This window comes from Mchenga conophoros, linkage group LG4 (genome assembly GCF_057382185.1).
Source record: "Mchenga conophoros isolate Kocher_MC1m ecotype Shallow Benthic linkage group LG4, M_conophoros_male_GT1.1, whole genome shotgun sequence".
In the NCBI taxonomy this organism is placed as follows: Eukaryota; Metazoa; Chordata; class Actinopteri; order Cichliformes; family Cichlidae; genus Mchenga; species Mchenga conophoros.
The window spans coordinates 19900697-19923478 of NC_140529.1; the positions used below are offsets into that span (position 1 = coordinate 19900697).

At 40.8% G+C, this 22782-nt stretch overlaps 1 protein-coding gene and 1 long non-coding RNA gene across 6 annotated transcripts; one reads left to right on the forward strand and one right to left on the reverse strand.

Moving 5' to 3' along the window:
- Nucleotides 1–12251, forward strand: LOC146575938 (uncharacterized). The gene is made up of 4 exons (XR_014892192.1): nucleotides 1–118; nucleotides 5293–5504; nucleotides 6731–6819; nucleotides 11337–12251. It is a non-coding gene; the product is annotated as an uncharacterized LOC146575938 (long non-coding RNA).
- slc6a16a (solute carrier family 6 member 16a) lies at nucleotides 4609–20669 on the reverse strand. 5 transcript variants are annotated; one of them, XM_085270881.1, is made up of 13 exons: nucleotides 20447–20669; nucleotides 14123–14348; nucleotides 13176–13333; nucleotides 13041–13084; nucleotides 12413–12539; nucleotides 12165–12340; nucleotides 9137–9247; nucleotides 8724–8965; nucleotides 8391–8571; nucleotides 7317–7518; nucleotides 6973–7132; nucleotides 6715–6877; nucleotides 4610–5586 (listed from the first exon to the last, which is right to left on the reverse strand). In XM_085270881.1, the coding sequence occupies exons 3-13, from the start codon at nucleotides 13225–13227 to the stop codon at nucleotides 5236–5238; spliced, it is 1809 nt and encodes a 602-aa protein (XP_085127007.1). In that variant the 5' UTR covers nucleotides 13228–13333; nucleotides 14123–14348; nucleotides 20447–20669; the 3' UTR covers nucleotides 4610–5235. The 5 variants fall into 5 exon arrangements, with proteins under 5 accessions (XP_085127004.1, XP_085127003.1, XP_085127007.1 ...); XM_085270878.1 differs by having other exon boundaries at nucleotides 4609–5586; nucleotides 13176–14348; XM_085270880.1 differs by lacking the exon at nucleotides 13041–13084 and having other exon boundaries at nucleotides 4612–5586; nucleotides 14190–14348.
- Between the last annotated feature and the right edge of the window lie 2113 nt (nucleotides 20670–22782).

Consider the following 22782-nt stretch of genomic DNA (forward strand, 5'->3'; position numbering starts at 1 on the left):
CACAAATCCCTCCTTCACTGCACTGCCCCCTCCGCTCCGACAGGTGTAGGCCTTTCAGGCTCCGGGCTTCCTTGTAAAAGGATCGAAAGCCTCTGGTCGATATGGACTCTCGAGTTGGGTAAGATTTCGTTTATGCTTATTCCAAACAGGAGATATACTCACTGTTGCCCTTAGCGATAGTGCAGGAAAACACGAATAAATAAGATGGTGGAATATGATGTCTTCTCTGTTTTGTGCGTGTGGTGTAAAAAAAAGTAGCAGGGCTGATATTGTAGTACTCTTTCAGCAGGTTTCTCACACGTGGATTAAGTTCCTTGTCCCAAAATCTATGAAAATCTGAATTCATGTTCATCTGGGGTGTTTGTCACCACCACAGGGAGACAGTGGAGATGGAGCCTCAAGCTCAAGACCCCTTGATTAAGACAAGGCTGAATCCATGTCCAGGAGAAATGCCACCTAGCATGTTAACATATGAAATACTCTTCTAATCTTTCTCTGTTTTTAATTTATCTTTATGCTCCGATATTGTTGTGTTCACCATGAAGTCAGTTTATAACACTGATCGATCCACAATTAAGTGCTTTTGTGTTGCATGTATGTTCATATATGAAGTATAGATAGATTTGTAAATTTTAATATAATATTTAACATTTCAAGGTTAAAGGGCAAAAAAATGTTACTAAGAAGGCGTGCAAAATATTTGTGTATTGGCCCTATTAAAAACCTAAACAAAAGTGCTTGTATGAATGAGGCAAGTTGTGTAAAGTGCTTTGATTACTCAGAGTAAAAAAGTGCTATATAAGAACCAGTCCATTTACAACCCACCCATGTTTAGGTATTATTTTCTTGACCAAAAAACAAATGAATGTTTGTGGATCATAATAGAGCAGAGAATCAGGCTGCTGCCACCTAGAGGTTTATTAAAATACAGTAAAAATACTGCTACACTGCACATTTTTTGTGAACACGTAAAAACATTGCTGTGCTCTTATGAGGTAAAATGATAGAAATACAAAAATAACCAAAACCAAAAAAAAGTAAAAAAAAACCCTGTCACATTTCAAAACCAGCCTAAATCATTACAGAAATATTCAAACACACACACACACACACACACACACACACACACACACACACACACACACACAGTTACTCAAGGCAGAATGCTTTTTTTTTTTTTTTTTTTTTACACTATGATGATCTCATAGTTTAATGTTGAGCCAGGGTCTACAAACACAGCAAAGAGACTGAGCTGTTAACCAGACGGTGAGCTCAGGTGGAGTGAAGGAAAATGTTTTCCTAGCCTTCAAAACAGCACCACCCGTTACTGTGATCACCAGTAAAACCTTTAATTGGGAAAAAGCTGATGGGAGTCCTTCATCAAACCACCTGATCAACAGATTCCAATGTGAAGAAAAGAGAACGTTGGCATTATTTTGACAGATTTAAAGTGAAATATATACAATATTTCTATTCATGATATTCTATAAATATTTACAAATATGAAAGTAAAAGCTTTGTTTTTGCAGGCCAAAAAACATGTACATGGACCACTAAAATTCTGAGCTGCTGATCTGGTCTGTTCAGTAGCACAAAATTTTGCAGTGCACAGGGTAAGCTATAGAATGGCGATAAGCTCGCTTCTCTTCATTGCAGCCAGCACATTCTTCTTTAATAACTTATGGACGCACAAACTGACTCACTGACTAGCACACTTAGACATACAGACACATAAAAACACATACACATGAGCATACACCAACTATGTCATTCAGGAGATACAAACACCCACATCCAGCCATCTGCCATGACCGGTTGTGGGTGAGAGGTGGGAGATAGGATTAAAAAAAAAAGTTCACAAAATCTTTTGAATTTTTTTTTCTTTATTATCTGAAGTTTTTATTTTTCGCTGACTAAAACATTTTTTTTTCACAACTAGTTTTAATTTCCAGTTTGGAACACAGATAACTAAAACAAAAGTTTTTATAGTTTTCAGTTCAAGGCAGAAAGCTGTCTCAGAATGAAACCTTTCATTGATAAAGCTAGTTTGCAGTGAAGGTTGTACGTTTCCTTTTTTTTTCTTTTTTTTTTTTTAAATTGACATTTTGGAATCACTATACAATACCATCAACTTCAGCAATTTGTCAGTACATATATATATATATATATATATATAAAAAAACACCCAGCACGCCCCTGCGGGCGGTTTATCCTTCAAGCTCGGGTCCTCTACCAGAGGCCTGGGAGCTTGAGGGTCCTGCGCAGTATCTTAGCTGTTCCCAGGACTGCGCTCTTCTGGACAGAGATCTCCGATGTTGTTCCTGGGATCTGCTGGAGCCACTCGCCTATCTTGGGAGTCACCGCACCTAGTGCTCCGATTACCACGGGGACCACCGTTACCTTCACCCTCCACATCCTCTCGAGCTCTTCTCTGAGCCCTTGGTATTTCTCCAGCTTCTCGTGTTCCTTCTTCCTGATATTGCTGTCATTGGGAACCGCTACATCGATCACTACGGCCGTCTTCTTCTGTTTGTCTACCACCACTATGTCCGGTTGGTTAGCCACCACCATTTTGTCCGTCTGTATCTGGAAGTCCCACAGGATCTTAGCTCGGTCATTCTCCACCACCCTTGGGGGCATCTCCCATTTTGACCTCGGGACTTCCAGGTTATACTCCGCACAGATGTTCCTGTACACTATGCCGGCCACTTGGTTATGGCGTTCCATGTATGCCTTGCCTGCTAGCATCTTGCACCCTGCTGTTATGTGCTGGATTGTCTCTGGGGCATCTTTACACAGCCTGCACCTGGGGTCTTGCCTGGTGTGATAGACCCCAGCCTCTATGGATCTTGTGCTCAGAGCTTGTTCTTGTGCTGCCATGATTAGTGCCTCTGTGCTGTCTTTCAGTCCAGCTTTGTCCAGCCACTGGTAGGATTTCTGGATATCAGCCACCTCCTCTATCTGCCGGTGGTACATACCGTGCAGGGGCCTGTCCTTCCATGATGGTTCCTCGTCTCCCTCCTCTTTCTTGGGTTTCTGCTGCCTGAGGTATTCACTGAGCACTCGGTCAGTTGGGGCCATCTTCCCAATGTATTCTTGGATGTTCCTTGTCTCATCCTGGACTGTGGTGCTGACACTCACCAGTCCCCGGCCCCCTTCCTTCCGCTTAGCGTACAGCCTCAGGGTGCTGGACTTGGGGTGAAACCCTCCATGCATGGTAAGGAGCTTTCTTGTCTTTATGTCAGTGGCTTCTATCTCCTCCTTTGGCCAGCCTATTACCCCAGCAGGGTACCTGATCACGGGCAGGGCGTACGTGTTGATGGCCCGGATCTTGTTCTTACCATTCAGCTGACTCCTCAGGACTTGCCTGACCCTCTGCAGGTACTTGGTGGTTGCAGCTTTTCTAGCAGCCTCTTCATGGTTCCCATTCGCCTGCGGGATCCCCAAGTACTTGTAACTGTCCTCTATGTCTGCAATGTTGCCTTCTGGTAGTTCAATCCCCTCAGTTCTGACTACCTTCCCTCTCTTTGTTACCATCCGACTACACTTCTCCAGTCCGAACGACATTCCAATGTCATTGCTGTATAGCCTGGTAGTGTGGATCAGTGAATCGATGTCTCGTTCACTCTTGGCATACAGCTTGATGTCATCCATGTACAGGAGGTGGCTGACAACTGCTCCGTTCCGTAGTCGGTATCCGTAGCCAGTCTTGTTAATGATCTCACTGAGGGGGTTCAGGCCTATGCAGAACAGCAGTGGGGACAGAGCATCTCCTTGGTAGATCCCGCACTTGATGGTGACTTGTGCTATGGGCTTGGAGTTGGCCTCTAGTGTTGTACGCCACATCCCCATTGAGTTCCTGATGAAGGCTCTTAGGGTCCCATTGATCTTGTACAATTCTAGGCATTCCAGTATCCAGCTGTGGGGCATTGAGTCATAGGCCTTCTTGTAATCAATCCAGGCAGTGCACAGGTTGGTCAGTCTGGTCTTGCAGTCTCGACTGATTGTTCTGTCTACCAGTAGCTGGTGTTTTGCGCCTCTGGTATTCTTGCCAATTCCTTTCTGTGTCCCGCTCATGTATTGACCCATGTACCTGTTCATCTTAGCCGATATGACGCCTGACAGGAGCTTCCATGTAGTACTGAGGCAGGTTATTGGTCGGTAGTTGGAGGGGACCGGTCCCTTCTTTGGGTCCTTGGGGATCAGGACCGTCCGGCCTTCAGTTAGCCATTCCGGGTGTCTCTCGTTAACTAGCAGCTGGTTCATTTGTGCTGCCAGACGCTCGTGGAGTGCAGTTAGCTTCTTCAGCCAGTAGGCGTGAACCATGTCGGGCCCTGGTGCTGTCCAACTCTTCATACTGGAGACCCTTTCTTGGATATCTGCCACTGTGATGGTTACTGGACCCTGTTCAGGGAGGTCGCTGTGGTCTGCCCTCAGATCCTCTAGCCACTGAGCATTGCCGTTATGGGTTGCATCCTTCTCCCATATGCTCTTCCAGTATTGCTCCGTCTCCAGCCTTGGTGGTGCTGTTCTCTTATTGTTCCCTTGCCACTGAGAGTACACCTTTGCTGGTTCTGTGGAGAACAGCTGGTTTATTCTCCTGCCTTCTATCTCTCTGGTGTACCTCCTCAATATTAAACAAGTATTTATCGTTCTTTGTCCATCCTTCTGCCATAAGTCCAAAAAATTGAGTTTTACTTTCCAAAGGTAAATATCTTCCAAATGTCTCTTGTGTTGCTGCATGTATTCCCTTCCAATAAGTTTTAATAACGTGACAGTCCCAGAAAATATGATAGTGATTTGCATTTGTAAAGGCAGAATGTTTTCATGCAAATACATATTAGTCCTTCAGCTAAAAAAAGATCCCATAAGCATTTTTATGAGCTGCTGCATTCACCAGACATGAAAGTAGTGACTGTCACCAGCATGTTGCATACGTTTCCTACTTTAAATCCTTTCAAAAACACAACTGTTTGTTTTATTGTTTATGTACAACTGTTTCTATCTTCTGAACAGCAAAGCTGGTTCAGAAAACAAGTATAGGGAGGCACTAGGAGGATGATACAATATAAATACATAGTTAAAACAACTTCTCAAAGGTTTACTGAATATAAAGACATAAAATCCAAGGATAACGCTGTTCATGGCTCTGCTTGCTTTAGTTTTTTGTCTTTGTACTTTTCTTTCTATTTGAATTTTGTCCTTTCTCAAACAACTTCCTTCTGACCACCATGCTCACACCCCCGTGTCTTGTTCCTCCTCCTCCTCCTCCTCGTCCTCCTCCTGGGAAAGGAGCCGGTAATGTTCGTTGCCCACCGACAGGAAGGCAGGCCTGGGATGAACCTCGTCTTCCCTGAAGTGGACAGGTTGGAAATGGGAATCTGGCTGCTCGGTAGAGCTGCACTTGGTGTACAACTCGCGACGCATTTCCTGGCCGACTTCAACCTGGGAGGGAGTGCTACGGACCCAGCGGTTCTTCACTAAGGAATAGATGTAGCTGACAGGTACAGGCAAGCTGGCAAACACTATAAGCATGATGATCATAGCCAGGGCCCAGCCAGGGTACTCGAGAGTCATCTCAGAAGCCTGAAGAGGCAGAGACACAGAGCTTAAGAGTGACAAACACCGGCAGAATTACCTTTGGCTGTTAGATAAATGTTTACTTGTGGGATTAAAAGGAGCTATAAAATTAAAAAGATAAGAGATGGTTAAGCAACTCGTTACCAAAAGCATAAAAATGCAGTTAACAGATAAGCAGGTTGACGCTACAAAAAATGGCTAACTTCACTATTCTTATGAAGAATAAATACAGAGATATTGTTGTGCTATGTCACAGCAGATGAATCCAGACATAAGTATTTGGATCGCATCTTGGTGTGAGTATAACCACTGCACAGCTGTGCCAATGAAACCACACGCTCTCGTTTACTGATGATTTTGTTACAAGCTTCAGAATGAACGCTCACTGGAAAATATGTCACCAGTCAGCAGGACAACAATCCTAAACATACAGGGAGTCAATATGATGCAGAAGGACAGGTGATGATGAGGTTTAACGCTATAATGTCAGAAGAGTTTTTCAGACGTCCACATCATCAGTGTATTTGGTCTTCCCTGCGTAACCGGAATAAACTGCACAAAAATGCCATATGTAGAATAAATATAAACACTCTAGTTCAGGATTCCTGAGGTCAATGTTATTGTCTGGCCAAGTGAATCTCCTAATATCAGTATAAATTAAGCACTTTCCATTTGTTGAGCATCACAATAAAGGAAATGAGAATCCAGAACATTGAGATGGTGGTTGCACTGAAGGTCTGTGAGATCATCAGAGTTGATACAAAAAAAGTTTCTTTTCTACTGTTTTGGACACTGTGCTAAAACCACAACATCTTCCAGCATGCATATATGTGTTACACACATGCATATAGTGTGTACTGTGGGTCAGGAGGTTGTCTACTGAAGTGGAGTGGGATGTTTGATCCCAGATTGTCCAGTCTTCAGGACAAATACAATGAATTCTGACTTTCTCCCGATGTATTCATCAGAAAGAGTGTGAGTGTTTGGGTGAATAAGGCTTGTGTTAAAAATCACAGTGAGTGCTCAGAGTAGAAAAGAGCTATGCAAACACCACCTGATATTTTAAAATGGTAACTGGCTATTTGAAGTTTAAAATCATGTGATTTGATGGAAAGTTGAAGTCGAACATCTCACCGTGCTTTGATTCCAGGCGGTGTACGTGGGCCCTTTGAAGACCATGCGGAGCAAACTGGCTGCCAGAAGACTGACCATCGCCAGCAAACACACATATTTCCAAAGGTACTTGTACACCACCGGAGGGCGCCATTTGAGCATTATTTCAATATCATCCAGAAAGCTGCAATAATCAAAATGCTTTTCTTAAAATGCATCTTTTCAAACAAACATATAAAGACAAAAAAACCTGTGAAAGTCAGAGATAACGTTGCTTACCGATCTGTTCCATAAACCCACGCCACACTAATGGTTTCAAAAATGACCACAATGACCAAAGGCAGGGTTGCAGAGTAGTCATCAAACATGGTCACAAAATAGTTGCCAGAGCGCTGAGTGAACAGTAATCCAATAATGAACCCCAAAGCACAGCTGGACACTAAAAGACAGAAAACATTTAAAGACCACTTCAAAGACAACAAGACTACATTTATCTCCCATAGTACACCACTGCAGTACGAGAATCTTGCACTTTTTTGGTTTTTATGTAGTTTTATTTAAGAAAAAAATAACAATAAAATACAGCAGCAGAGTTTGAACACATGTCAACTGATGTTCAGTACCCGTGAGTAGGGTTCGGTGATGCCCCAAGAGGCTGAAATTGTCCATGAGAGGTGTGAGGATTCCCTGCATTGTTCCAAACATGGTGCTGAGGCCCAGGTTGAGCAGCATGAGGAAAAACAGGGCGGACCAGAAGGGACTGGCTGGGAAGAAGGCCATCACCTCAGTGAATGCTATGAATGCCAGGCCTGTCCCTTCGACACCCTGAACGCACACAAGATAGTAAGATAGTGGAAATACGTGGGAAAAAGCAGATCCACTCAGTCTAACAGACAACAAATGTGTGTTAACTGTGATGCTGTTTCCAGAGCTAATCTATTCCAGTAAATTACCTGTGCACCTTTTGCATAACATGCTCTTTAACACAGAGAATAGGTCTTTTCTTTTTAAATAAAACAAACACCGTGAGATAACATGACTCTTTGTACATCTTGTCCTGTTTCTTTAGTATCTCCTTCTTTAGTATCACAGCTTGCTTTCATTTTTCCTAGAAAACCAGCAAGATACAATTTCCAATACATTTTCATTGTCTTGCCTGCTTGATATTTTATAGCACCTCCTAGATTCTTCGTAGGTCCTGGGAACATCGGCGCTCGGCGCTATAATTGTTACTGAAATGTTCAACTTTGATTTTTGTAACCGATCCAGCATCTTGTGCCTCGTAGGACACCTGCAGTTCTTTCATTTATGCAAAGTTGTCTTTAAAACACTTTGTAATCCTGGATGAGTGAAGCAGCACATTAGAAACTCAGTTTAATACCAGTGACTGCTCTTTATTATTGGACATACCTCTTCCTATAATGTATTATAATACAGACCATATATACATAAGAAATCTCAGCTGTTGTCCTAATTTTCACGCATGCTTATAGATGTGTATTCCCATCTTGTTACCGTTTACACGCCACTTGTTCCAGTTTCTTAGATCCCTTAAACTACTGCAAAAACACTACTGTTTTTTTGTTGTTGTTTTTTTTTACCTTTGACATGTTGACGTTTTAAACTTTGTGCCTCAAGTCGCTTGTTTTTAATCATGTTGTGAAGCAAAGCTGTTGTTATTAATATCTCAAGATTACCTTATTCATCTCCTGCTCCAGACTGCAGTCAGTGATTTTAGGACCCACCATGGAGCTGTAGAGATGGTACCACTCTCTGTATTCAGCTAAAGTCACAGTGCTTACATCTGTCATGTTGAACCATGGCCACCAATGCTGGTTAGATCCACTGGACGCCAATAAGTTTAGTACACTGAGATTTCTGAAAAGGTTAAACACAAAAATAATAATTAAATCTAAGATAACCAATCAAACAAGCAGTCCACCTTAAGATTGTTACGGCAGTTTGCCAATCTAAAAGTGCTCGCTAGTTGGATTTGAATTACCATTTCAATCATGCACAGACATACGTACTCAGCCACACAACGTAGTGCAATGTTCTTGGCACGGAAACCGAGCACGATGAAAACCACTAGAGAGGCCAGCACGGATGTCATGAAGTTGATGCAGGAGACCATCAGAGCATCCCTGTGGCAGTTGTTGTGGACTGGATTGTAGGAGGAGTACGCGATAACAGAACCATAGCCCAGGCCCAGGGCGAAAAACACTTGTGTAGCAGCCTGTCGCCACACCTGCACGTTACCCCAGATCTCCAGCTGCAAATATGACAAAATAAAAGCATCTTTAGGTTTACATTCTTTCGTCAAAGCTTAAAATGTTTTATTATGGTTTTGTTTTTTGTAATCACTGAGGTGTTTGTCTTTTGTTAGTTAAATGAAAATAAAGAAAAGATGTCAAGAAAAAGGAAGAGAGAGAATATTGCTTACCTTAGGATAAAACATGTAGGTGATTCCTTCCAAGGCACCGTCCAACAGTAATCCTCTGATCAGGAAAATAAAAAGCACCACATAGGGAAAAATGGAGGAAAAGTACATCACCTAAGATTGGAAAAAGAAATGGATAATGATTTCAACAGTGCAGCATTTTGTAAAATATGATCATTTGCTTTTCTCAATCTCACTTCACTATTAAAAATTAAAGTTTACCAGTTTACCTGCCAAGCACCAACCCTCAGGTTCCTCAAATTGCATACTTTTATTTTTAAACTTAGTAATTTGAGTGCATACCCAGCAAACACGGTGGTCATGGTACAGCACCAAAAAAACTGAACCGTAAATGTTAGAATGTTTATGGTGTTTTCATGTAAATATTGCATCAGCCTCTCTTATAAGGTGAAAAACACAGATTAGAGTATTGCAAAAAATTGTCTTTTTATTTATTCACAGTAACAGTCGCTTCAAGGTGTTGTTTTTTTTTTTTTTTTTTGCAAGGCAAGGACATGACAATAATAAAAATAACCCCAACAATCACACGGCATGTATGTGGTTTGTACCTTCCTATGAACAAAGACCATGGTAACTTGAATCATCATTGTGGTAAACGTCCACAATGCAGGTTCAACTTTCATTTTGGAGTGATTTGTATGGGCTCAAAATGTGGTCATAAATATTTTGTACTTGTAAATCAGTTTTGTACTTGTAAAAAAGATTTGTATGTGTAAAAAAAAGTTGTGTGTGCGTAAAAAAGATTTGCATGTGCAAAAAAAAAAAAAAAATTGTGCGTGCGTGAAAAAGATTTGTATGTGTAAAAATAAATAAATTGTGCGTGCGTAAAAAAGATTTGTGTGTGGACTTTGCCAAAAAAACCCTGCAAGTTACAAGTACGAATTTTGACCCTATTTTTCTTCCTTTAAGCTGATTGGTCAATGTCATGTCAATCACAAATTAAACAATCCAATCAGAAAACAGATGGGTTTGGCTGTCGGAGGGGAACTTTTTTGAACTGCAGGTCCTTGAAGGGTAATCTCTATATAAATATCTGATAGCAGTTAGGTCCCCTTACTTTCAGCTGCTGTTGAAAGGATAAAGTTGTGGTATGTCAGTGGTTAGAAATACCATTATTACTTTAGGATTAATTTAACACAAAGTCAGGGCTGACCCAGGACCATTGCTGTGAGTCACAGTGCGCAGCATAAAAGTCCTTTCACATCGGATGCAGGATGTGCTGCTAATGCTAACTGCTAACTAAAAGCAAAGGATCCAGAATTTGTTGCGCTGGCTGCTGGGCTCTGTGGGTTTTTGCAGCAGCTCTACCTGTACTAGATGCACCTGCTCCTTGTCGTTTTTATCTCTGACTTTATGTCCTCTACAAGAGTTTCTGGGTTTTTTTGCTAGTTCTTCAAATGTTCAATAAAAACATGTATGCTAATTCATAATGAAGAAAGCTTTGTAATGAAGACTGTCATTTCCAAAACACTGCCCCCCCTGCGGTCCGCAGCGCTGTTGAAAAGGCTGTGGAAGTCCCTGTATTAAACACGTAGTCCTGTGACACAAAAATCACCAAACTCGGACGACCACAGACTGTTTTCCTTCGTGGTGATGAAGGAAAACGCTGGGTTGGCATGTAAAAGGGCATTTATTCCCTTCAAAGGCCTGCAGTTCAAAAAAAGCACCCCTCCGACAGCCAAACCCATCTGTTCTCTGATTGGATTGTTACATTTGTGATTGACATGACATTGACCAATCAGATGAAAGGAAGAAAATAGGGTCAAAATTCGTACTTGTAACTTGCAGGGTTTTTTTTGGCTAAGTCCACACACAAATCTTTTTTACGCACACACAAATCTTTTTTACGCACACACAAATCTTTTTTACGCACACACAAATCTTTTTTACACATACAAATCCTGATTTACAAGTACAAAATATTTATGACCACATTTTGAGCCCATAGGATTTTCCACCATAACTAAACATTGAGAAAAGGCTGTCAGCCAACAGTTATCAAATGTCAACATATTTACTGGGTAAGTGCAACATTTGGCTCAAGGTTATACAGCCAAATGTAAAACTGTGGTTGTCATCTTAGCCATTCTACCCAAGTTGATCACACAAAGCGCCTCCTACTGCAACTCTCATTCACACAATGCTTTTACCTTTGCTTTAACACTTTTTCTAATATTCACAGAGATACATCAGGAGCAACTCTGGGTTCATAATCCTGCCAAGATTACCTTGACATGAAGCCTGGAAGAGCTACCAACATTTCGATTTGTAGACATCCTGCTCCATCCTGCTGAGCCACTGTGAGAAGGTCCCACTAAAAATATTTCTGCCCATTTTGGAAGATGCGTTGTCAGTGCAGGTGTCCATGTTTAAGATGGCTAGCTAACATCAGCAGCTTTTTCCCAGCCATTGATTTTGCGTGTCTGTTTCTTAGTGTTAATGTGTACTAAAATGTTATAATCACTGTAGAAGATTATAGTACTGTCAGATACACAAAAAGTTTAGAATAATTGAAAATGCAGTTACTAATTTCCATCGAATACATTTAAGACAAGCTGTCAAGTAAGCACAGTGAATATATGGAAAAATACTAATGTAAGTGGGAACATGGCGTGTCTGAGCCCGCGCTGGAATGGTAGCGCTGGGCAGGATGGCTGCTGTGTTTGCTTTGGATTACTCCTCACCCCCCACCCGACCCTGTGGCTTGTCACGTGTTCCATAATGTTGTGCTGTGGACATTTATGTGCTTTTTTGTGCAAAGGAGTTTTTTTATTTCCTGTTCTCATGCTGTCCTCCCACAGGAGCCCAGCATGAGTAGAGGTCTCTTTTTTTCTCTTGTACTTTCCCATTGTAGTGTATATTTCAGTGTTTGTTTTCTGTAACGCTACGGATCTCCAACCTGAGGCAGAAAAGGGGCGAGCTGCAGCTTATGTTTAACTGAGAGATAACACTAACATTAACACAAACACTTTATATTTGCGTGCTAACGGTGGGACTGGTGTTCATGTACCTTTGCAGAAGACTTGATGCCCTTTATCATTGCCAAGGCAACAATTGCCCAAGCAGCCAATAAACAGCCTGTCATGATGGGGTTAAACTCTCCAGATTCTTCAATGGAATTTGTGATGTTGAGAGCTTTCCGAAACCAGAAATACGACGTTGGGGAGCTGCCTGCGCATTCTTTCACTGTTGATTGAGAAAAGAAAACACTGTAGGCTTCATCAGACATCACTTCATTTCACTCGGTCATGTGATTACCTGTGTCATTGGAGGTTACATTCGTTGGACACTTCTCCCATGGCAGAGGATACTGAAAGGAGTTACCCATGTAGAACAGGCTCCATGCAATGATAACGTTATAGTACAAAGCCACATAAAAACAGACCTGGGGAAGAAGAAAGCATTTATATCAATAAATAATCAGTATTATTAATCATATTATTAAAATATGCTGCAAATTGTTTGCAGCTTCAGTGTAATGCTGTGATTTCTTTTATACTTGTAGCCTACAAGTAAAGGCTAACCCAGGGAATGTAGCCATAAGGTTCGACATTGACCTTAACAATGACAAACAGAGGTTAGGTCTATTTAAAGAAAAATAAACACGCTTTATAAAAACCACAGGCTATCTAGTCGTAGATTTCTGTTGTGTGTGCGGACAAAAACGTTCTTGGGTACTCTGTGTTTTCCCCAACTTGTTACGCAATCAACTGCCAGCACAGACGCACAGCACACTACCTTTCTCATGTTACAGCATGGGTGTGCGTGAGTATATACACACACATGCAGCTTGGCTAAGGTGTTTACAGAAAGGTGATAAAGGCGGTGACACGTGATGCAGGATTGGGGCCAGATAAGTGAAGGTGAAGAGATTAAAAATACTGACCCCGGTGCTACTTTTGAAACCCAGACTTGGAAAAAGCAAGTCAGCTGTCAAACAACAGCAGCCTTATCAGAACACACAGGTACATGAACGTAAACAGAAAAAGGTCTCAGACAGAAAAAAAAAGAAAATGCTCACCATGCAGCTGGAGTAGCCGATCCCTCCCAGCTTTGGAGAGATGTGCTTCCATACACCAATGCTGCCCTGTCGAATGCTTTGACCAGCAGCCAGCTCCATAAAAAACAGTGGAACTCCCACAACCACCAAAAGAAAAACATACAGCAGCATGAAGGCGCCTGGAAGGAACAAAGGAGGAGATATATTTTAAAGGCAAACCCAAAGTCACCTGTAGTTCCAGAGGGAAAAAAAACTTTGCATTTGCACATGTTACAGGCAAACACAGTCTAACTAAGCACATTAAAAAAAACAACAGTTTTTGGCTTTTTTTTAAACACAAACTCATAATTTGCCATTGAAGCTGGAAAAAATAAGCAAATTTATATGTCAGCAACCTCTCTAAAAGATGCTTGGAGTCTCATGTTCTAACCAAACATGCTGCATGCATGTGTTGTAAAGCTAGAAATAAAATATGGTTTAGAGTTCTACTCTTCTCTAGAAAGAAAAGTCAGTTTCACACAGTGACATTCGCAGGATCTCGTGTGCTCGTGTGTAATTTACGTTGAGCAGGCTAACCACGTTATTACATTAATGCATGTAAGGTGAACTAGCAAACACCATCATAGCTACATGCGGCTGTCTTCTTGTTTGATGGCAGACACTCCCTTCACCCTGGCCAAAAAGGCTAAAATGACCAAAGAAAAAGTGGAAAACAGTTAAACATGAGAGGTTTTTGGACAAAGTTTGTGTTTTTTCCATTGTTTAAGCACTGCTTCCAGCCAAGAGTGATACCATATATGCCCCATAGCTGCAGAAAAGGCTAACATTGTTATCTTTTTACAAAAAACAGCTGAACATGAGAGGTTTTTGGACCAATTTTGTGTTCTCCATGTTGCATTGCTTTGGCACCAAAACAGCTACTAAGTTAATAACTTAAACCTGTAAGTTAATCTTGTCTTAACACTCACCACCTCCATTTTGATGGCAGAGGTATGGAAATCTCCACACATTCCCTAAGCCCACACTGAAGCCCACCTGGGCTAGCACATACTGAATCTTAGAATCCCATGCTGGACGGTCTCCGTCGTCTGTCGCAGCTTCATCGGGACCATCCACAGCTGTGAGCTGAGTTTGGGACCGGCCTTCTTCCATCCAGGTTCTGCCCTCGCTGCCGTCCAGCGGAGGCTTTTCTGTCTTGTTATAAAGAGAAGAAGTAATATGATGAACTAAACCGATTATCAGTTGAAGCTTCATCCTGACGTGTAAGTCTGCACAAAGTCATTGTAGTTATGCTGAGCAAATATGTGTGGCAACAGACTACTCTGTGCACAAAATTATGTAAGGAAAGAATTAAATTATGATGGAAGAACCTTTATCACAAATTTATCAGGGACAACAAAGAGGAAAAGCACTTGCTGTTATGTTGTTATGTTGTCATGTTGTCAAAGGTTATATCACTACTCCTTATCAGTGTGAAAACACAGCAGTGAGACAATGCATTACGTAATCCAACATTAAGGCATTATCTTTACTCTAACTCGTCATTCTCCCATCACTACGTCAGATGTATAAAGAAATGCTAATGCAGACACTGAATTTCCTACTGATGCTCTTTTACGTTAAAGTCATTCAACTGGCATATTTAGCACTGAGGTGAAGGCCAACTGTGACTGACCTTTCAAAATGTTTCATCAGTACACCCAGGTGTTAGCAATTCATTAGCAAGACTGACATAATGGCAGGTTTAAATGCATATAGAATGCATAAATAATGGATGTGTGTTACTTACTGTGCTCTTTCTTATTATGAAATTATCCAGATAAAAAACTTTGTTGCATCACCTCAATTCTCTTTCATTTAATGTAAACACCAGGGTCATGGTGTGCATTTCAGGGGGAAAAAAAGCATTCAGCTGAATCACCTCCACACTGAACACTAAATGTCAGCTCAGATGAAAGTGACGGATCCAAAATGGCTTAACACAAGCCAAGCTGGCTTCAGAACATGACCTCTCCTGGTATCAGCTGGTTAGAATGGAAAATTACAAGACCCAGAAAGAGTTCATGGCTGTTCAAAACACACGGCCGGATAGGGCAGGTGATTTCAGAAATATCCATGCCCACATGCATAGAGTGTGAGACTGTGACAAATATATGCATGCACAAATAGAAAGGAGGGGAAAGTGGGGCGGACAGAAGCCATACAGTGATGTGTGGTTGGGAGTGGGAGGGAGAAATCCGCTGGGAGGTGTTAGGCTTGCATTGGTTCATACTGTGGGTGGTGCTGAGGTGCATGGGTAAACCACAAAGTGGGTACAGTTGGTAATAATATAGGAAAAAAGTTAGGGTTAGGGCTATCAGGGTATGCTGAACAAATAATTAAAAAGTCAACAGCTTGATTAAGCTTCAAGGATCCATGTGTTTGAGCTATAAACTATGAAAAAGTCTGCTTCACACACTCCTGTGAGTTCATTTGATCACTTACCTTAGAGCAAACACACTTTTCTATAGAGCTGAAGTGACTAGTAGATTATTTGATTGGTCAACTCCTTGGAAAATTTAGCAGTACATGGAATATACTGTTATGATTTACTTGATTATTAAAAGGTGACCTTAACATTTTTGAAGTAGCATAGGATCATCTTGTCTGAGAGCAGAACAAAAGGTAGCCGGCTTCCAAAGAGGAGCTTTGAATGTCCTTCAAGAAGAGTGGAGAAATATTCCTGAAGACTACTTAAAGAAATTACAGATAAGGTAAAATATGAGAACTCAGACTGCGTTGATGAATAAAGATGGTCATTGACTGTTAAGCTCATTAGAATTGTACAAACTCTGTTTTTGCCTTATAAACTGTACTTCCATGTATGTTTACATGTTTCAATAAATCACTGCAAATACTTTCTACTAGTGAAACAAAGAAATGAGGTTGGCTCAAGACTTTTACACATTACTACATCTCTCTAACATCAAAACAAGTCATCGGCATGAGCCTGCAAGTACAAGTTGATACTGTTCAACTCTTCAGTGTTTCACTGTCTTTGCTATTATGAAACCACAAGAACATAACAAGTCTGTATTAGGTTTTTTAATTTACTGAAAAAGATTATCAATATATACACATTTGACAAATGAGAGGGTTTTGTATTTGTATTCAATGGTTATTTCCACTTCTGGCTGATATGTTTCTAATTTTGAACACATTTTCCCACTTTAAAATACATAATGCAGTGTCTCTCAAAATAACTACTGGGTTTCTCCCCCCTTTCCTTTTTGCTATACTTGGTTAACCCTAATTGTCCTCCTTTCACCAACAAACCCCAACACACACACACACACACACACACACACACACACACACACACACACACACACACACACACACACACACACACCAGCACACACACAAGCACACGTGCACTGGTTGTAAATTTGTGTCTCCTGGTCAGTGAGCATCTGTCCCAGGAACTGTTTGGGAAACAAGGAACCACTCTTCTATGTTTCTACTCTGGATAAAATCATGCAGCAGTGGTTCAGCCGTCCCTAAGGTGTAGAATTACTCAGTGAAGAAGCTCGATCATGACAGCCACATGTGAGACCAACGTACTCCAAATCAACGCCGGCAAGACAAAGGAGATGATCATAGATTTCAGCAGGAAGTCACCCCCTACAACACCGGTGAACATCCAAGGGAAAGACATTGAGATAGTGGACTCTTATAAGTACCTGGGTGTTCACCTCAACAATAAACTGGACTGGACTACAAATACAGACATCCTGTATAAGAAGGGCCAGAGTCGACGCCACTTGCTGAGGAGACTGAGGTCCTTCGGAGTCTGCAGGACTCTGTTAAGGACATTCTATGACACTGTGGTAGCATCTGCCGGGGGAGTGGATGCAGGGACAGGGACAGGAGCAGGATTGACAAACTGGTGCGGAGGTCTAGCTCCGTGCTGGGATGTCCCCTGGAGTCTGTGGAGGTGGTTGGCGAGAGGAGGATGTTAGTAAAGCTGACATCCATCATGAACAACCCACATCACCCACTGCATGAGTATGTGAGTGGGCTGAGCAGCTCCTTTAGTCAGAGACTGAAACACCCTCGCTGCAGGAAGGAGCGCTTTCGCAGATCATTCATCCCAACAGCAGTTAGACTCTATAACTCCTCAATCACAATGTCATAAGTCACTGGACACTGTGAATATCCACGGTCACCACTTCATGCATAATGGACCTTCCATGTGTATGGACATGTGCAGGTATATATGTATACATATGTATATTTAGTGTATACATGTGTATGTGTACATGTCTATAAATAGGAATAGTAGTGGTACAATAGCTATATCAAGCTATATAGTTTATGTCTTCCATATTTCCAACCATATCCATAATCACATACTGTGTATGCTACCATTGTATATTATCTTTTTTCATTGATTGTACTTATTTGTTTTTTTGTATTTCCTTCTGATATCTGTACCTGAGCTGAGGTGATGCAAAAATTTCCCCGTTGTGGGATCAATAAAGTCTTATCTTATCTTATCTTATCTTATCTTACATGTTGCTATAACCAAAACTGTAATATGAGCATGACAATTTTCCCTGAATGCAGCTGGCTTTACCATACAGCTTATCACATAAAGGGTTGTTCATTGCTATTTATAATTCAGTTTGAGTAACATAGAGCTATAGATGCTCGTGGCTCCATTGTAAATGTCCAGTTTAAAAACTGATGAAACTGGTGATTAGGATGCTAGAGAGCAGCCTTTCATCTCGGAGGGCGTTTGCATCCACAGATCAGATAAAGGTTTAAGAGCTGTGGCAGATTTTATCATCTGTGCTCAAAGTTTAAGGGACTAAAACAGACACAACCCCCAAAACAAAACAAAAAGAAGATAAAGAGAGACTTTAAAAAAAGTTAATGACTGTATATTTGGCTGCAGCTTGCTATATGCAGCAAACCATACTGTATGTCACTGGGTTTAACCTTCCTCTCGTGTTAGCTTTCTGTTATCATCTCTTATGTTAGCGGGTCGGTTTTGACCCGTGAATTAAATCAGCTATAAAATACACTAAAAACAATAAGTTATCATCCAATTTGTTTCTCATCTCTTGGTTACCTTGTTAGGCTTCCTTATCCATGAAAATGTTGGTTTTAATACTTTTGGCGTGGGCCTCTGGGTCTTTTTTTGTCACTATACCCCTCGATTTCAATTAAAAAAAATTGTAAAATTAACCTCAAGAGAATCATATTAATAAATAAAAGGTTTCTGTGTTACCTGAGTATTACTGAGGGGTATAGGACACATCTCTTAAATAAATCTGTTTTATTGATTTTTTTCATTTTAAGATTAATAACTAAAATGACATCGATGGTGTTACGGGTCAATTCCGACCCATAGACATTTACATCAAGAAAAGACAAAAAAAGTGTTTTTTTCAGCAGTAGACCTTTGATATAAACTGAAAAAAAGAAAAAGTCCACTCCTCCTTTGTTTTGGTTATAGCCGTGGGTAATTGTGGGCTTTTTATCACTTCCCAATGATACAGCTTCACCTCAGTTTCCTTTGTGAAGTTCTTGTCCGAGGTCATATCTGGTAAAAAATAAAATAAAATATCACAGCTGATATTGTGATCCTGCAGTCCAGTGGTCATATGGAGGACCACACATTTTCATTGTTTCTTCTCAGGGGTGCCACTCACAGCTTTGACTGTGAAAATCTGTACATTCCAGGCATAGTTGGTTTTTGCATCACAGGCTTCCCAGATTTTTCTGCCGTTTTTCCCTTGCTTACTGGGTATATATTGCCGGTAGGGGCATTTTCCTCAAAAAGTGGACAAGACGTTCATCCACTGTCACCTCTGGCCCTGGGATGAACATCAGTGGAAGAAGCTGCACCCATCTCTCCCAGACATCCCTGATGGGAGCGAGCTTGTCAGACCTCGGTCTGGTCTCTCTGTTGTCAAATCTGAGGACTCTTGAATCAAAATGATATCAAATGTGTGAAGTGACATCGTTGCCCAGAAAATGTTTCTGCCTGTCGATGCATCCCATAGACGATCAGTGGCCTCATTGCAGCATCTGTACACTCCAGCAAGAACAATGAAAGCATCCAGGTATTCCTCATCATGTCGCCATGGACTTTTTTTTCCTTCAAGGTTTATCATAGTAATGATGATTCTTTCTAGTGACAATGGCATAAATATCTCAAAACATCTCTTGATGTCACTGACTTTGGTCAGAGCAAACCTTGTGATTCCAGGGGTCATTTTGATGACATTTGCAGCAGCTGCCCTGCCATGTACATCATGAGGTACTGAGCTCCAAAAGATCTTACCATTTTTGGACTTGAATCTTTCAGCAGGAGTAGCTTCAGCACCAGCGACCTCCACCTCTGATCAGATGTGTCTGTGTCTTCTGGATGATAGTCCACATTGTCTTCCTCCTTAGAAACCTGCCCATCTGAATCGCTATGCTGCTCTGTGTCCTCTCCTTCATTTTCACCAAAAATATGATCCTGAACTTAGCTCACTGTGAATCTTCTTCTCATTTTTTGTATGCTGCAAATTGTAAATGTGCACTCTGGAAGTCAAATGGCCACTCAAATAGTGAATTCACCTCACATGCCCGTGTTTATTTTGTTCTGTTTTTGTGCAGGTATAATGCAAAAAACATGCAAAATAAGAATCCCCTAAAGCTCATATGATTAGGAGAGGCGCTTGCTGTAAGTGTTTTAGCTGACAGTGCACTTATGATTTCAGTTTTGGCTTTAATTATTGCTTTATACTCATAATATTATACCTGGGTCGAAGCCGACCCTAACAACACAAAGGTCATAATTTCAACTAGGGCATTTTATAATTTTGTGAAAATATTTTTTTTGGTTTTATTTTGTAGAAATAGAGGTTCCTGACAAAGTCAAAAAGCCTTGAAACAATAAACAAATGTATGTGATTTTTTTATGCATTTGAAATTTAAAATGGGTCGGTGCCGACCCTAACACGAGAGGAGGGTTAAGTTTGGTTGTGTAGGTGCTGCTCAACATATAAACAATGAGTGCATTCTTGTGTAAGAATGTATAGGGGGGCTTAATCATAGTGAGGTAGCATACAGCCCTAACGCACATATGACTCATTACATAACTGACAAAGGAACCAGCCAGCAGTATGCAGTGCAAACAATAGTAATAACAAGACCCGTTTTTTCGCTGGAAAAAAAAGTATGACTGAGATTAGAGCTCACAAAGCCACACTATTAAAGAATAACAGTCGAATAACGATGTGCTGTGGACATACCATGCTGACAGCACGGTCCCACTGAGGAGTAGAGTTTCCAGCAGTCCTGGTGTTAGTTTCTCTGCTCGTCTTCCCACAGGGCTTCTTTTAAAATAGTTTCCTTTTCGTTGTTTCTGATAACAATCGGGGTAGCAGATAAAATTTATACGGGGACAAAAGCCTTGACCAGGTTTGACAACTTGCGGACACGTTTACGAGAGCTGGAACAAACCGTGGTCAACAAGTCAAGAAGAAACGAAGGAGAGGAGCTGAGCCAATGGGAAGACCGAAGGGGCTGAGCTGCCCTTCCCCAAAATGGGAAGCGGGGCTTGACAACACAAGAATACACACTGCTGCTGGATTACTGTGTGGAACCTGCACGGCTTGACAGTGAGCACACTGAACTCTCACACTTGACTTAATTATAGGCTGCAGTCATGCGCAGAAATAAAAGTCATTAGTAGATTAATTAAAGCTCAGCCAGAGAGCGCAGGAGAGTGCGCCGTCTGTGCCTTACTTTACGCACAGAAATGCACAGAAATCAACAAGTGGCTCATAGTCAGTGTGCATTGGGAATAACTCAGATACTAAACTGCAATACACGGGGTTTTGTAACGAAGCTGTTTTGCGTGAAGTCATTAGCATTTGTAGTTTAAAAAACCAGCGGGGGTATAGGTTTTCTGAGAAATATTAACATGCTTCAACAGTGCTACTTGAAAAACAATTAGATTGTCACTACAAATAAACAAAATTGTGGGCTCTTTGCATAAAAATGGGTACTGATATTAAATATATATGACATGGATTAGGATTAAAATAAAAACCTGTCTGTGTCCACAAAGCCACTTACGGTATAGTATTATGAATCATTTTTAGTAGTAGAGTAGCTGCACTCCCCCTGGTGGAGAAAATGTGTCACAACGACAACTTATACCAAGTCACCCAAATGGTAATCCACTGACTTGAACGTTGTGGTTCCAGTAGTGCGATTAGAGGAGCAATGAATCAGAGCGGTAATTCAACTGAGCATATTCATGAATCCATAAAGGGAAACATTTAGGCTCTTAAAGGGAGATAAAGCTCATATTTACCTGTTCACATGTTGAAAAGAAAAACAGCCTATTAACATTTTTTAAGGGATAGTTTCATTACATTTGTAATGAAACTATCCCTTAGATAGTTTCATTACACAGAGATTTACACCTCTGTGTAGGGACAGAGATTTACACACTGGACATCTTTGTACTGAAGGAGTAACCATGCAGCTAGAATGCACATTATAAGTGCTCTTCTGCAAGGCAAAGCTCACAGCAGGATAGTAAATCCTAAACTAATTGTACAGCTGAAAATGTCTTGTATTACTCACTATCACATGCAATAATAGATGGAAAGTAAATCTTTTTTTTTTTAGAACAGCCTAAATGTGGAAAATGTCCTGTTGGTACACATGCTTGAAACTGAAAGTGATTGTTGTTTTCTGGCATGAATTCACATTTCAGTGAAAAAAAACAAAACAAGCAAACAAACAAAAACAAAAACTTTGTTCTTATAGGTTGATCTAATCATCACATTAGCTGTCAGTCAGGAAAAGACCATAGGATAGTTTGTTGTGGAAACCACATGGGACACAGTGTCTTTAATCACCAACGTCAGATCACAGAAAGCATCAAACACAGAGTTGATTCTATGCAACCTCGTGCAGTATCAACATGCTGTGCAACAGCCAGGTCAGACATGATGAAATTAGCTGAAATGACCAGCTGGTGTCACTACATTACAGCTTAAAAGGCCTCTGTTCATTTTCTGCTGCATGCCTACCTGCGTAAAGTCAATGTGGAATCCCTTTGTGCTCAGAAATAAAACATTAACCTTAGGGTTGTATTTGTCATCTTACATTTTGTTGTAAACCATCAATATTCACCTTAAGGTTGATAAAGAACCTCAGCCAAGGTGTGAGAGCTAAACAAGGCCTGGTTGAGTTAAGCCTCAAAAGTTGTTTCCTAAAATGTGATTAATTGCAACATTATTCTGTAAATTACAGATTATCTTTTTCAGGCATTAATTCTTTCAGTCATTACACACCAAGTAAAAATTGTGTATAGCGAATGGTTAATAAGTGATTCACTCTTTAACTATTCGCTTTGATTTCCATTGGGTAACAAGAACCCAAGAAAGAGACAACTAGAATAAATAAATAGCATCCTGGATATTTAATTTATTCTTATTATTTTTGTGACTGTGCGATTAGCAGGTAGAAACTAAAGACAAGTTCATGAATACAAAGTAAAAGGACAAATAAATTAGATCTTTACCAACAGCTTTTATGGTGGCTTTGGCCTCGGCTCAAATGAAACTTA

Excerpts from the sequence above, each read along its gene's own strand:
- slc6a16a (XM_085270877.1), bottom strand. The coding sequence starts at position 14,408 with ATGAAGCTTCAACTGATAATCGGTTTAGTTCATCATATTACTTCTTCT. Across the intron at positions 9,248-12,164 it reads GCATCAAGTCTTCTGCAAAG|GTGATGTACTTTTCCTCCAT; the intron begins GTACATGAACAC and ends TTCCAATCTTAG. Across the intron at positions 8,966-9,136 it reads CCTACATGTTTTATCCTAAG|CTGGAGATCTGGGGTAACGT; the intron begins GTAAGCAATATT and ends TCATATTTGCAG.